Here is a 15764-nt window from a genome sequence, read left to right as displayed (position 1 = left end):
CCAAAACTTTCAATTAAGTGCTAATACAGGTAGTTTTTCTTCCCGCCCCCCAATCTCTCTGCTGTTTTTCATGGCACAGTGCAAGCCTCACAAACAACGGAACAACTTTCCTAAGGAGGAAAATGTATTTTAAATAAAACGTTTGAATTTATACTTAAATCTGCAGGCAAATTAATAATCAAGTGTTAAACTTGGACATCCAGTTAAACTCAGTGGATGGGACACATGAACTTAACTTCTTGTCTCAGACCTCACTAGAATGATACTAAAGGAATTTAAACGGAAGACAAATCCCCAGGGGAGGGGATCGTGGAAGAAGAGACATCACTAAGAGAAGACATTTTGAAAAAAGGGAAGTGGATGCTTACAATGTCACTCATAACTGCTGAGAACAACAACACAGAGGGAGCTAATGATGTGAGAGAGCTGATTCTCTTTGTTAAAGCCCTGTGTGTGCAGGACTCAGACACACCAGCAAACTACTCAGGATGCTCTAGCTAAAGGACAAAACAAAGAAAAAACAAAGATTTGAGAAACTGAATGTAGGGTGTCTAACACAACATAGAGGTGAAAGGAAGTCCTAGAAAGACAGTGGGACAGCAAACTGAGAAATTACTCTGTCTAGAAAAGAGAGAGGACAAAGGTTCTGAAAGGGGGTCTCTAGTAAAAATAACAAGACTGACAGATGGTCTTATACGTTTGAGCATTTGGAAAATGAATAACAAAATTAAGCAAAATCAAAAGCTAAACAAGGAAAAAATATCTTTAAAAGACATCTCACAAAGGACTCATTAACTCCAAAATATACAAAGAACATGTAAAACTCAACAATAAGAACACAAACAACCCAATTTAAAAATGGACAAAGATCCCCTGATCCCCTAACAGACACCTCATCGAAGAAGATATCTTGAGAGCAAACAGGTGTATGCAAAGATGCTCCAAACCATATGTCACCAGGGAAATGCCAATTAAAACAACACTGAGATACCACTGTACCCCTTACAAGAAAAAAACAAAAAAGTACATCTATTAGTCTGGCCAGAATCTAGAACACTGGCACCTCCAAATGTCGGTGAGAATGTACAGCAATAGGAACTCTCATTCATTGTCAGTGGAAATGCAAACTGGTACAACTACCTTAGGAGACAGTTTGATGGTGTCTAACAAAACTAAACACATTCTTATCATAGGATCCAGCAATCACATTGCTTAGTATTTACCCAAGGAATTTGAAAACATATTCCACACACAAACCTGCCACACCAATACAATACAGCTTTATTCCTAATTGCCAAACATGGAAACAACCAAGATAATCCTTCAGTAGGTTGATGGATAAACTCTGGTATATCCAGATGATAGACTATTACTCAGTACGAGAGAGATGAGCTATCAAGCCACGAACAAACATGAACAAACCTTACATGCATATTACTTGAGCAAGAAGCCATTTTGAAAAGGCTACTTAGTCTATGACTTCAACTGTAGTTGAAAAGGCAACTGGAAAAGGCAAAACAGAGACAGTAAAAAGATCAGCAGTTTCCAGTGGTTAGGGGTGGAGGAAAGGGGCGAATAGAGGAAACACACAGGAATTTTGGGGAAGTGAAATACACTGCATGTTTATATAGTCCAGACCTACAGAATGTGCAATACCAAGAGTGAACTCTAATGTAAACTATGGATTTTGGGTAATGATGATGTACTAACCTAGATTCATCAATTGTAACCCGTGTACCATCCTAGTAGAAGGTGTTGGTAATGGGCGAGGCTATGCATGTATGAGAGTAGAGGGTTTGTCAGGAATCTCTGTACCTTCCTCTTAACTTTGTTGTAACCTAAAAACTGCTTAAAAAAATTTTTTTTTAAAAGCTAAACTGAACACCCAACAAAACATGATTCAAAACAGAACCAAAAGCAAGTCTTGATTCTAGAAAAAAAATACAAGAAAAATCAGTTCAGTTCAGTCGCTCAGTCATGTCTGACTCTTTGCGATCCCATGAATCGCAGCACGCCAGGCCTCCCTGTCCATCACCAACTCCCAGAGTTCACCCAAACTCATGTCCTTCGAGTCAGTGATGCCATCCAGCCATTTCATCTTCTGTTGTCCCCTTCTCCTCCTGCCCTCAATCCCTCCCAGCATCAGGGTCTTTTCCAATGAGTCAACTCTTCACATGAGGTGGCCAAAGTACTGGAGTTTCAGCTTCAGCATCAGTCCTTCCAATGAACACCCAGGACTGATCTCCTTTAGATTTCATGGCTGCAATCCCCATCTACAGTGATTTTGGAGCCCCCCAAAATAAAGTCAGCCACTGTTTCCACTGTTTCCCCATCTATTTCCCATGAAGTGATGGGACCAGGTGCCATGATCTTCGTTTTCTGAATGTTGAGCTTTAAGCCAACTTTTTCACTCTCGTCTTTCACTTTCAACAGAAGGCTTTTTAGTTCCTCTTCACTTTCTGTCATAAGGGTGGTGTCATCTGCGTATCTGAGGTTATTGATATTTCTCCCGGCAATCTTGATTCCAGCTTGTGCTTCTTCCAGCCCAGCATTTCTCATGATGTACTCTGCATAGAAGTTAAATAAGCGGGGTGACAATATACAGCCTTGACGTACTCCTTTTCCTCTTTGGAACCAGTCTGTTGTTCCATGTCCAGTTCTAATTGTTCCTTCCTGACCTGTATACAGGTTTCTCAAGAGGCAGGTCAGGTGGTCTGGTATTCTCATCTCTTGAAGAATTTTCCACAGTTTCTTGTGATCCACACAGTCAAAGTCTTTGGCATAGTCAATAAAGCAGAAATAGATGTTTTTCTGGAACTCTCTTGCTTTTTCGATGATCCAGCAAATGTTGGCAATTTTATCTCTGGTTCCTCTGCCTTTTCTAAAACCAGCTTGAACATCTGGAAGTTCATGGTTCACGTATTGCTGAAGCCTGGTTTGGAGAATTTTGAGCGTTACTTTATTAGCATGTGAGTGAAGTGAAGTCGCTCAGTAGTGCCTGACTCTGCGACCCCATGGATAGTAGCCTGCACCAAGCTCCTCCGTTCATGGGATTTTCAAGGCAAGCGTACTAGAGTGGGTTGCCATTTCCTTCCCCAGGGAATCTTCCCAACCCAGGGATTGAACCCATGTCTCTCACATTGTAGACAGATGCTTTACTGTCTGAGCCACCAGGGAAGTGAGATGAGTGCAATTGTGTGGTAGTTTGAGCATTCTTTGGCATTGCATTTCTTTGGAATGAAAACTGACCTTTTCCAGTCCTGTGGCCACTGCTGAGTTTTCCAAATTTGCTGGCATATTGAGTGCAGCACTTTCACAGCATCATCTTTCAGGATTTGAAATAGCTCAACTGGAATTCCATCTCCTCCATTAGCTTTGTTCGTAGTGATGCTTTCTAAGGACCACTTGACTTCACAGTCCAGGATGTCTGGCTCTAGGTGAATGATCACACCATCGTGATTATCTTGGTCATGAAGATTTTTTGTACAGTTCTTCTGTGTATTCTTGCCACGTCTTCTTAATATCTTCTGCTTCTGTTAGGCCCATACCATTTCTGTCCTTTATCGAGCCCATCTTTGCATGAAATGTTCCCTTGGTATCTCTAATTTTTTTGAAGAGATCTCTAGTCTTTCCCATTCTGTTGTTTTCCTCTATTTCTTTGCACTGATCATTGAGGAAGGTTTTCTTATCTTTCCTTTCTATCCTTTGGAACTCTGCATCAGATGCTTATATCTTTCCTTTTCTCCTTTGTTTTTCTCTTCTCTTCTTTTCACAGCTATTTATAAGGCCTCCTCAGACAGCCATTTTGTTTTTTTGCATTTCTTTTTCATGTGGATGGTCTTGACTTCTGTCTCCTGTACAATGTCACGAACCTCTGTCCATAGTTCATCTTCACATCATGGCAACATAATGAAGGCTTATTATAAAGTTCAGATTGTTTAAGGAGCAGTGCTTCTAGTGTTGTAACATATTTTAATACTAACAGAAATAGAGACTCACTTGTAGCAGTTTGTAAATACTTTTACAAGAATGACTGTTTATCTTAGTCTGAAAAATCCAGACAGATGTTAGAAAATTTTCAGAAGCCTTTTCTTTCTGTTTGCCATGGGGGGTAGTTTGGGGGTGGGGGGTAGATTCATTTTGCAAAATTATCTCTGTTTGGATTCTTGGATTCAAGCTTTACACCCTATTTTAAAAGACACACTTGTCCATATCTTTATAGCAGCTGAGGAATAATAAGGTAAAGCAGTAGACAGCAAGCCCTACCAAATACATCTCTAGTCTTCAAAGACTGGAGAAAACAAGCTGCAGAGGCATTCTTCTGATCACCAGAACATCAGACCTCAGTCAGGAGGGTGGGACGTCACATGTTGTACCTGCAAGAACCCTTTTCAGCTAAACACAGGCACCTTCCAAGTCATACAATCTCAGCAGAGCCTGCATTTTTAAGAGAGCCTGACATATTAACCTCTTCAGCCAGGCACATCCGGGAGTTAAGTGCTCTGGCTGGCACACAAACAAAGGCTCCATGTTTCCTGTCACACCACAAGCTATTAGTGACATAAGCAGTTCTGACCACTTCCCCAGCTCTGCATCAGCTGACAGCACTTTGCCATTTCCTCGCTCCCAAGCTTGCTTTTCTTCTGAGTCAGTCCTACAGACAGCTGCAGTCTGCATGAACACATACAACTGTTCAGGAACATTCTTCCCGGGTATCACTTGAAACATCAAAACTTATTCTTTTGTTTTTAAATGCAAGTGTTCAAGGTTTCCATTAAAATAAACATAATTTCAGATATGTGAGCTCCAGATTATGACATCTGACCTATGAACAATGCAAAGCTTGAGGGCACTGACCCTCAGAACAATCAAAAATCCAGGTATAACTTATAGTTAATTGATCCTCTCTATCTGAGTTCTGTATTCTTGGATTCGACCAATTGTGATCCTGTAGTATTATTTCCTACTGAAAGAACTTTGTATATAAATGGACCCAAGCAATTCAAACCTATGTTGTTCAAGGGTCAACTGTGTTTACCTCTGGGGTTCTACCTGGGGTTCTACATGGGTCATACCTCTCTTCACCTTATTGTTATGTGCTGTCTCTATACAATCTTGTCTCTATCCAATCTCCCTAAACTCCAGACTTGCATTTCCAAAACTTCTTCTTCCTTCCTCTCCACCCCAGCGGTTACTCAAAACTGATATTAAAAAACAAACAAAAAACTTCTGTGTTTTTCCAGACTTGTTTCCTTTTTTATCCTGGTTAACAGCTTAAAAGAAGCTGGGGTTTTTCTTCCAGGTTCCCATCGGCACCCTGCTCTTAATTCTGTCCATCTATTGAGGTTATCTTTTACGTGTTTATCCACCCCACCGCACCACCAATAAGTTATAAGAGACCTGCAGAAAGGGACTGGGCAATATTGATCTTCACATCCCCAGCACCTAGAAAAGTCACTGACCCGGTAAGCATTTAGTAAATGGTTACTGACTGAACAGCCTCTTCTATTTTCCTCTCTTGGTAGTGAGTTCTGGACCATCTGCCATTCCGGCTGTCCAAACTGAAAACCTTGGCAATACCCTCCTCTTTTTCCTCCTCTTTTCTATCAGCCTTGCCTCTTATACTGTTCCAGATGCCTTTTGCCTGAATGCCTTTGCTATAGATAACCTCCTGTCAGGTCTTTATACCTGCATCTATCCTCACTTCTGATGCAAGAGAAGTTCAGCATGGAGTCTTGCTCTGGTTACTGCCCTGCTGAAGAACTTTAACTGACCCATCATTAAAGAACAAATCCTACCTTCTCAGCACTACATGTAAAGCTTTCCTTCCATGTTGGTCTCTATGATCATTTTTTTGTTCACTCTAGCCAGACTTTCAGAATCACCAAATACACAAGCTGTACAGTGGCTGGGGCTGGGAGAACAGAGGTTATTAGATTGGGAAAGTACCATACTTGGTAGTTTTTCAAAAGAGATGATATGGAGACATGACTATTGTTAAACCTATGATAAAATACAGGAAAAACATAAAATAAAGATAGTTTTTGAGAAAATTCTCGAGGGGCAACTTTATTTCATTTGATTGCTCCCCTAACCAATGGCAGTGTCCTTCCAATGTATCTCCTAATATTAGAACTTTATGTCACAAACCTAGAGGAGTGGGAGATGGGGGAGGTTCCTGAGCGAGTGAACATATGGGTACCTATGGATGATTCATGTTGCTGTATGGCAGAAACCAACATAACACTTTAAAGCAATTATGCTCTGATTAAAAATAAATAAATTAAAAAAATTTTAGGTGATTATATACATCACATCTCTGGGCCGCACTCACTTCTGCCAGCATTAGCTTCCTACCCCTCCCTCCTCTCCTTTTTTGACCCAAGTAATTGTTTTAAAGGCAGATGATCACATACTGCCTTATCTTGACATATTTCCTGCCTGCCCAGGTTGGGCTAAGGGCACTTCCTGTTTCCATTGCACTGTATAATAATTCTATTAAATATTATATTAAGATTAAATGTCCGTTCTCCCCATCCACAAACTATAAATATCTGGGGTCAGGGACAGTGCTTTCTCATCTTTGTAGCCTCAATACCTAGAAGAGTGACTGGTATCAGTTACGATATTTAATAAATGCTTATTAAGTGAAAGAACAGGCTATTCTTTTTTTGCTCTCTGGTTGTTGATCTATACCAGAGACCAGTCTGGGTCCTAACTGGAAATAACACACAGGGGGCAAGCTTCACTAAATCAGCCATTTATAAAAAACAATTGACAGTGAATAGAATGAGTTCTTACTATTGACCAGCCTAGGCTGCTCCTCCAGCTCCACTGTGACAGGGACTAGACTCATCTTCTCTGAGAATATATAGCCTTGCAGCTGTCTTTTTTTCTATTTTCATGCAAACTCAAGTCAAACGATGGTTCTGTTTGTTGCTTCATGTTGGCATTTGGTCTGAGAACACTCAACACTAGTGCTCCAGAACTTGGAGTAAAATGGTATTTTAACAAACGAGTGAGCACATTTGACTACTATGGAAGTAGCCTTAGGAAAATTTTCTTGGCCAGAAAGTGTTTTCATATGAAATTTTTATTGTCCCAAGATCATTTTTATTATCCCATTACTTCCATCTTCTCCAGGGATCACTTTATATTATGAGTTCCAACTTTTCAAGATCTCCTGGGGACCTCTGGCTCCATCTTTTGGCTTGATCTATAGCATGTTCGATATCTCCTATGGTAAAAGATATTTTTCAGACGTCTTAATAATTTAAGCCACTGATTCGTCGGCAGATTTTCATACACTGATGTTTTTAAAAGACAAAAGGTTTTGTTTTTTGACAAATTAACTTATGTATTAATTTTCTCTAAGTTAGCTTCCACTTATATCATTTGATTGAAACTCCTACCAGTAACCTCCTACCACTTAAAGTGAACATCTATAGTTTGCACTATGCAAAGGCTAATTTTCCTTAAGAAAAATATTTATTCATTTATCTGGCTGCCTTGAGTCTTAGTTGTGGCGTGTGGGATCTTTCATTGTGGCATGGACTCTAGTTATGCCGCATGAGCTTAGTTGCTCTGCAGCAGCATGTGGGATCTTAATTCCCCAGCCAGGGATCAAACCCACAGATTTTTAACCATTGGACCACCAGTGAAGTCCCAAGACTACTCTTCTCCTGGCATCATTGCCTTTATTTCCCTTGGGGTAACTTTTCTTCTACCCATAGCCTATGTGCTTTAGCTGAGCTGATCCTATCCTTAGTGTCAAGGGTAGGAACGTAACATAAACATTAGCAACTCAATACAGGGCATGGTCATCATGGGTTCTCATTAGAACCAATCCACACTAATACTTGAAGTGAGGTTTGAGGTTAAAAAAAAAAGAGAAAGCTCCTTTTCTTTTTATGGGATCGGACTTGAATAGATGTAGGCTAAGACTGCCATTGCCATCTTGTCACAAGGAAGGGAAATTCTTCAGAAACTACAGCCAAAGTCGGAAACAAAGCTTACAGATGAAAAAAGAAAAACTATGATTCTATTGATTGAGCTCCTAAATACAATGAAATATGACAATAGAAACAGTGTTGAACTTTATAGCTGTGTGAGGGGATAAATTCTCTTTTACTTCAACCAGTTCTATTGTTTTTCATTTGCAATAAAAAAGGCAATAATTGATGCATCATCAAAAAAATATCAGTGGTATTTGCCAGAACAAATCATTTCCTTTTCAAATATGCACTACTCTTCTGTCTTTATGATTTTTTTCTGATCCTTCTTTAATCCCCCCTGTAATTCCTCTTACTATGGGGCTTTAATTGTGGAATTTCAGGGTTAGAATGAATAGGGGGTTAACAAAACTAAAGTGTTTTGAGAACCTTGGAAAGGACATATTTTATATTTTATATGCATAAATACCTATTAAAAGTGTAGGTAAGTTTTTAGGAAATTATGTTTGGAACACTGCACTATTGATTAAACTATTGTAAAAGAGATGTTTTAGGAGGAGAAAATAGATGTAAATTTGGCCTGCATACTATTACTTCCATCCTGAATGTAAAGAACTGAATATTAGTGAGGCACAGAATGAAGGTTCCACAGTGATAATGCTTCTGATTGTAGTTTGGGGGAAAAAAAAAAGGAAAACTGTGTTATTGCATTTTGATACTAGCACACTTTCTGGAAAGCAATTAAATTGCCTCGGCACCTCAGTTTTTAGAAAGCAAAAGGTTAGGAAATACAATAAAACTGAACATTATTTCCAAAAAGAACCGAAAGCCGTTGGACTGTGAGATATTTGAAATCATATGAAAAAGCAGAATTTATGGCCCTATGAGTTATGAGAAAGGAAATTGAATTGTGTGTTTTATTTTTAAAACATGACCACTAAAAAGGTGTTTCCATAGTAACAAGGTCAATAGCACTAGCCACTGCAGACCTTCCTCTCTTTCTGATAGCAGGTTTAAAGCTCTTTTTCAAATACCACTTTAAAAGCCCTATGAAAAAGTACAGCATTTCTGATCATTCATCTGAACAAAAATGAGGAAAAACACACACAGAGTATTGAATTTCTCATGTTTTATGGATTATAGGCATTCTAGGCTGTCACATTTTCAGAAAGAAGCCTGCCTGACTAGCTACTATGCCAGCCCCTGAACACAGGGTTTGATTAGCCTGACTGTAAATCTGGACAAACAGAAGTTGTTTGCAGTAGTATTTAAACAGAAATAAAAGGCAGCACAGTATTAAAAACACACTTCTTTAACATCTAAATATTGGAATAGTTAAGTAAATAATCCCTGTTATTAGGAAAATTTCATAGACTCAGATAAAATATGATATTAGCACTAGAGGAAGGTTAAAATATACAGGTCACATATTGTTTATAACAGAAATAAATAGCTCTTTGGCCATAAAAAAATCAATTCATTCAGTGCCACCAGGAAGTGTCTTCTCTTTCCTCTTTCCTTTCTATCAAGATACAATGCACATATGACAGTTATTTCATCATCTTATTTCTCCCACTAAACTGTGAGCCCCTCAGAGCAGAGAGATTTTCTTTTTGTGTTCACAACAGTATCTCACACATTGTGTATGTAGAAGAAAATGAAAAAAAAAAAGTGAAGGATGAATCATGAAAAATAATGACACAAAATAACTAAAATAAATAACACAAAATCTCTGGTCTATTTTTAGAAAACAGTGTCAGTTAAAATGTGATTTTCATCTCTTCAACTTAAGACGCTCTAGATGTTCATTCACAGACTCACAATCATTAAGGAATAGACCCAATTGCGTGGCCCCCACATCAATTTCTTCAGAATCTCTGCAAGTGGGGGTCTGGCATCAGCATTTTTTAAAGCTACTCAAGTAATTCTAATATGAAGGAGAGTTGAACATCATTGTTTTAAAATGTTCTGCTGGGAGTCAACTAATGACATTTATTTACTTCCACCTTTTAGCTACTTTTTTTTTTCCCCTTCAATATTGTCCTGTAGTACTCTATTTATCAGATCTAGAAAACCTTTTATTAAAACTTGATTTATTCTCTAGAATTCCTTTTCATGATAAACGCTTCAATTAAAATAGCTGTCTTATACAATTTAACATTTTAACCAAAAATTATTATTGTATTCTGTTCGATATTGCTATTAGCCTTTTATGGCTCTGAACTCCGCTTTTGAAAACCAGAGCTGGGTACAGTACCAATATAATAAATGTTATGGGCTTCCCTGGTGGCTCAGTTGGTAACTAATCCGCCTGCAGTGCAGGAAACTGCTTGCAAAGCATAAGATGTGAGTTTGATCCCTGGGCTGGGAAGATCCCCTGGAGGAGGAAACGACAGCCCACGCCAATATCCTTGCCTGGGAAATCCCATGGACAGAGGTGCTTGGCATGCTACAATGCATGGGGTTGCAAAAGAGTTGGACACAACTTAGTGACTAAACAGCCACAACCACAAATAATAGATGCTAAGTATATCTAGTAGAATTTAATATGTGTTTTTATGCTTACATTTCCAAGGCCTGTAATTCCTTTTATACTTTTATCTATCTGGAAAATTCAGATTCCTCTTTCAAAACTCCCAGATCATATTTTTCTTTCTCTGGGAAGCCTTCCTTAATTTGGACTACTAAGGACTCTCCAGCATTGCCACTGCCCCTCATTCATGCTTCCATTTTTCACTCCTAATACTGCACTGTCATTTCTTCTTCTTTTAAAATAAATCCCTTCTCCATAGTTGATCATGAACAACATGCAGTAAGCACAGCACAGCAAAACGGAAGCAACAGGCATTCAACAAGTGCTTACTAGATGAAAGAATATATGGCCACATTGAAGTGAACCAGGTATATTTCAAAAACACTATTGCTATGGACTGAATTGTGTTGCCCACAAAATCGTATGCTGAAGCCCTAACCTCTAGTGCGATGGTGTCTGAAGACGAGGGATTTAGGGAGACAATTAGGTTTAGAATTAGGGTCTTTATGAGAGGAGACACCAGAGAGCTTGCTGTCTCTCTCATGGTCTGCCACTGAGGACACAGCAGGAAGGCAGGCATCTGCAAGTAAGGGAGAACCCAACAAGCTGCCAGTTTCCAGAAATAGGGGAGAAAAAATATCTGCTATTCAAGTTACCCAGTCTATCGTATTTTGTTCTAGCAGCCCAAAGTGACTAATACAACTATGACCTGGGACTAAGTTATTTGCTGCTGCTGCTGCTGCTAAGTCACTTCAGTCGTGTCTGACTCCATGCGACCCCATGGACTGCAGCCTACCAGGCTCCTCAATCCCTGGAATTTTCCAGGCAAGAGTACTGGAGTGGGTTGCCATTGCCTTCTCCTAAGTTATTTGAGGAGAAGATTAATATAAATATTATGGATATTTGTACTCTTCCTTTTTATTAAGATCCTTAAAAAATAAATGCTTTTTGTAAAGACCATATGAAATAAAGTTAGTTCAGAAATTTCACTCTTTTTTCAAATAAATTTAAAGCATAATTTTCGGTATTTTCCTGGTAAATTAAAAAGCCTGACATAAGCATATATAGTGGAAAATGAAGTGATTTTGCAGAATCAACGATCAGTAGGAAAAAAATGTTACCTTGGGGATGTTGTTATCAATTATAGCTATTCACCAGGTTGTTTTCTTATTAGATAACATTAATTGAAGACCCAGCATGTTCCTTGTACTGTGTTAGACATTATGTCTTAAATTAATTTTGTCTTATTTAAGATAAAGAAAATATTTAAGGTATCACAGCAACTCCATAATGTATTATTTACTAATTTATTCAACAAATATTTATTCTGCATTGTGGGAACCCAATTTTATGTTTAAAGCCAATTTAGGCTAGTTTCATTCTAGCTTTCTCTTGGGACTACAGACATAAATTATCCAGTTCTCATCTGATAAATCTATTCTATAATCAAAGCATAAAAACTGTGTGGTTTAGATCAATAGAACTTATACTTCAAATTTTACTGATAAGTAACATTTTTAAAATTTGAGGACCCAATGCCAAGTTGCCAACATTTTATTTAGCCAAATAATATAAAAAAACAAATATTACTACCAAGTATCACTATCAGTTCACAAATGATAAAGCATTTTAATACAAGAAAAGAACACAATCTGAGTAGAGAAAAAAGTGATTTTCAAGGTGACTGTATTTCATTTAATAGAGAAAACATCCACTATATTCTTTATCATTCTCATTTCAGCCTAGACTGGTGAAAATTTTGTTAAAAACAGATTTAACTCTGGGATAGACAGGAATTTCTACCGTCTATCATCTTCCCTCCTTCTGCTATCTACCACTGCACTACCTTGTTCCTATTTCTATTCAAAATCCCTTCCTTATTTTAATCTTTTGAGCAGGTTATTAAAATGATAAGTAAGTAAACATAGTTTAATCTCATCAGCCATGCAGGGTCCAAGGGAAAATGTAGGTCTATTTTAATGTAATCATTCTTGCATTTTATCAAATACTAAAGTTAAGTGATGCTTCTGGTACTATCACAACTTTTCTGCATCTATAGTATATCATCTGAAAGCCTAAATGATGGGTATAAGTCAAATATCAACCAATAAAGCAAGGAAACTCACATGTGTGGGCCCAGTGAAACTACCCTTGCCACTACAATTCCAAGAATCAGAGTTGTTAAAACTGTAGAAATAAGAGAGATCTGCAAAAGAAAACGTAAAGATATAACATCAATTTAGAATAGAGACAATTCTATTGAAAATATTAGGTGATTTACTTTTTACTTGACTAAATTTATGTAGCTTTTAGGATATAATTCTTTAGTAGTTTATTCTTACCAATTGTTGTTAATAATCTTATCATTTTTATCAGATCACACTCTTAGTTTTTTCCCCACAAATACAGCAAGTACCAAATATGACTATTTCATAAAGTGAAGTGATGTTTTCACTTTTTGTCAGGTTTTTAGTGTTGACTTGTGCTTTTTTTCTATCTATAATTGCTTCTTGTTACTGTCTTTATCTTACCCTGGCCCTTCCTACACAACATCCCCCTACACCTACACGCTCACACATTTTGGGATGCCTCTGCTTCTTCCTTTCTGCTTTCCTGCTCTATTAGTCCATTTTTCCCATGCAGTTTCTCCCTTTGATGTGTCCCAGTGGCTCAGTGGTAAAGAACCCAGTTGCAATGCACGAGACTCAGGAGACATGGGTTCAACTCACAGCAGTATCTTTGTTGGGAAAATCCCATGGACAGAAGAGCCTGGCAGGCTATGGTTTGTGGGGTCATAAAGAGTTGGACAAAGCTGCTTCCCTGGTGGCTCAGAGGTTAAAGTGTCTACCTCTAATGCGGGAGACCTGGGTTCAACCCCTGGGTCAGGAAGATCCCCTGGAGAAGGAAATGGCAACCCACTCCAGTATTCTTGCCTTGGATGGAGGAGCCTGGTGGGCTACAGTCCGTGGGGTCGCAAAGAGTCGGACACGACTGAGCGACTTCACTAACTAACTGACTAACTAAAGAGTCAGACATGACTGAGCAGCAGCAGCTGCGCTTCCAGAGTCTTCTCTGCTACTTTCTCTCTCATCTGTTACTATTTCAAAAGGTCAAAATATAAACTGGCCTGTGTGTGTATGTGTTCTGTTCACTCATTACATTAAACTTGTGTTTCTGCTCAATTTTTTATAATGAATAAACACATTTTAGAATTTTTTATCTGATAAGACAAATATAAAATTGCTTTTATTTCATTTGATTGTCATTAATCTTATTTCTTGGGTTGTTAAACTAGAGCAGGTTTTATTACGAGTCCTCTGATCCACTGAGATATTAAGAAAAAAATCCCAAGGTCACACAGTAAGAAAGTGGCCGAAGGGTAATTCAGATACGCAGCCTGACTCCAGACGAGTGTTCCTAACCACTCTGCTTTGCATTGGGAGATCTATTTAGATACTTCAGTATGACATTTGTAAGGGACATTTCGGGACAAAATGTTCAAATGTTATCAGTATGATAGAATATTAGCTGTCTTCTCATAAATGCCTTGCCTTTTCCTCTCAGAAGAAAACATTTATGTCTATACTGAACATAAAAAATAGGAAATAGTTCATATATTTCAGATAATTCACCCAAAAAGTCCCTTTTAATACATTTTTATTTATTTCTGGATCCCTGTTATGTAAAGAAGACATCATGGGCAGAAAACTGGAATATCATCCCCACTCTCAGCTCTGCCTGGAAGGAGGGGCTTCACCACTGTGTACACACACAAACATCACAGTGAAAAGTAAAATTAATCAACTGTTGGATTTTTCAAAACAGACTGAAAAAATATATGACTCATTCTTTAAAGAAAATTTTTTTTCCTCAGAATGCTTGGCATAATGTAGATGCAGCGCCAATAACATTTTGGGTAAAATACAAACATTTTATGAGAGTGAGGGAGAAAAATACAGCCAAATAAAGGCTAATGTATAGAGATAAGCATATGTGGTGAGTTGAATACTTATTTGATTGGTTTTATTACAAATAAATCACCATTTTTCTTTAGCAATAAGAATCACAAATATTGGCCAGATTCTTAACCAATCAATATACTGATATTTAAATTCAATGGATAAAAAATGGGCAGAATAGACATTGTAATTAAAAAAAAATTAAGCCATTTACAAAGCTGATTTACAACAAAAAAATTACCTGATTCATTCTTACTTCATTAAAGTTAATTTACTTTTAAATTGTCTAAACTATCTACAAAAAATGATAGATTTTTTTTAGTAAATAGAGTTGGTTTAATATAGTTCTTTATATTTTCTAAAATTAAAGTGTTCTGTCTGATATCAGAATATCTGCCTTAAAAAATGAATAAGAAAGGGACCTATTCATTTCATATTCATCAAGCATTTAACTATCAGTTCTCCCAAATAAGATAAACTATCAAAGTTCACTCTAATACAAGTATAAGCAAACTAAAAGAAACTAAAGATGAATACGGTAATTAAGAATTTGGTCATATAGGCAGTAGTTTTACAAAGTTAATGCAGGTAACATAGTGCATCTCTTTGCTTATTTAAAACGTAAAAATTACCTTTCCAAGCTTCGCTATATCGCGATATAAGGACAAAGGCAGAGTAAAGACAACCGTGGAAAGCACAATAATGAAGTGGCGACCGATAAGCAAGTTTTCAGGATCAACTGAAATACAATAATTATTATATTAGATATGAATAATACCAGTGACCCAAGTAGTCAAATATTTAATTATGAAAATGACAATTACTATAAAATGATACATAAGTGACAATTTTGAATAAGTTTCATAGAGCCATGAAGCCTATTCATGGTTCTAAGAAATAACAGCATCAGATTCACTTATAACTCACATGGTGTTACAGTAGTTTGCCTCCAACTCAGGTTTCCTGCTTCTGCCTTCCTTTGCCCCTTTAGAGAATATTTCCTACTGGAGATTACGTGGCTTAGAAGAGGAACTTTCAAAACAAAAAAGACTCACAATCTCTAAATTACTCAAATAGCCATGATATGGTGAAAGGATGAATGGGGAGTGGAGCTTTGGCAAATTTTGAAAAGGTCTGCTAAAATGTTCACAGAGGCATTTTCATAATCAAGTCAAACAGGAAACAATCCAAATGACAGATAAACTCAACTGAATGACAGATAAACTGTTTATATCTATATAACAGAAAACTCCTCAGCAAATAAAAAAAAAAAGGAGTACATCGCTAACAAACCCCCACACACATTTAATATGCTAAGTG

General features: G+C 37.5%; 1 protein-coding gene across 2 annotated transcripts in view; it reads right to left on the bottom strand.

Moving 5' to 3' along the window:
- SLC38A11 (solute carrier family 38 member 11) overlaps nucleotides 1-15764 on the bottom strand; it is a 65142-nt gene that overhangs the window by 35756 nt on the left and 13622 nt on the right. For both annotated transcript variants that reach the window (XM_068969208.1, XM_068969209.1), the window contains 2 exons: nucleotides 15077-15183; nucleotides 12612-12691 (listed from right to left, as the gene is read on the bottom strand). In XM_068969208.1, the coding sequence (XP_068825309.1) occupies nucleotides 12612-12691; nucleotides 15077-15183 (187 nt within the window). The remainder of the gene's footprint in view (nucleotides 1-12611; nucleotides 12692-15076; nucleotides 15184-15764) is intronic.

This window comes from Capricornis sumatraensis, chromosome 3 (genome assembly GCF_032405125.1).
Source record: "Capricornis sumatraensis isolate serow.1 chromosome 3, serow.2, whole genome shotgun sequence".
NCBI classification, from domain to species: domain Eukaryota; kingdom Metazoa; phylum Chordata; class Mammalia; order Artiodactyla; family Bovidae; genus Capricornis; species Capricornis sumatraensis.
The sequence above is the reverse complement of the archived record's forward strand: the minus strand, read 5'-3'. Positions and strand labels throughout refer to the sequence as shown.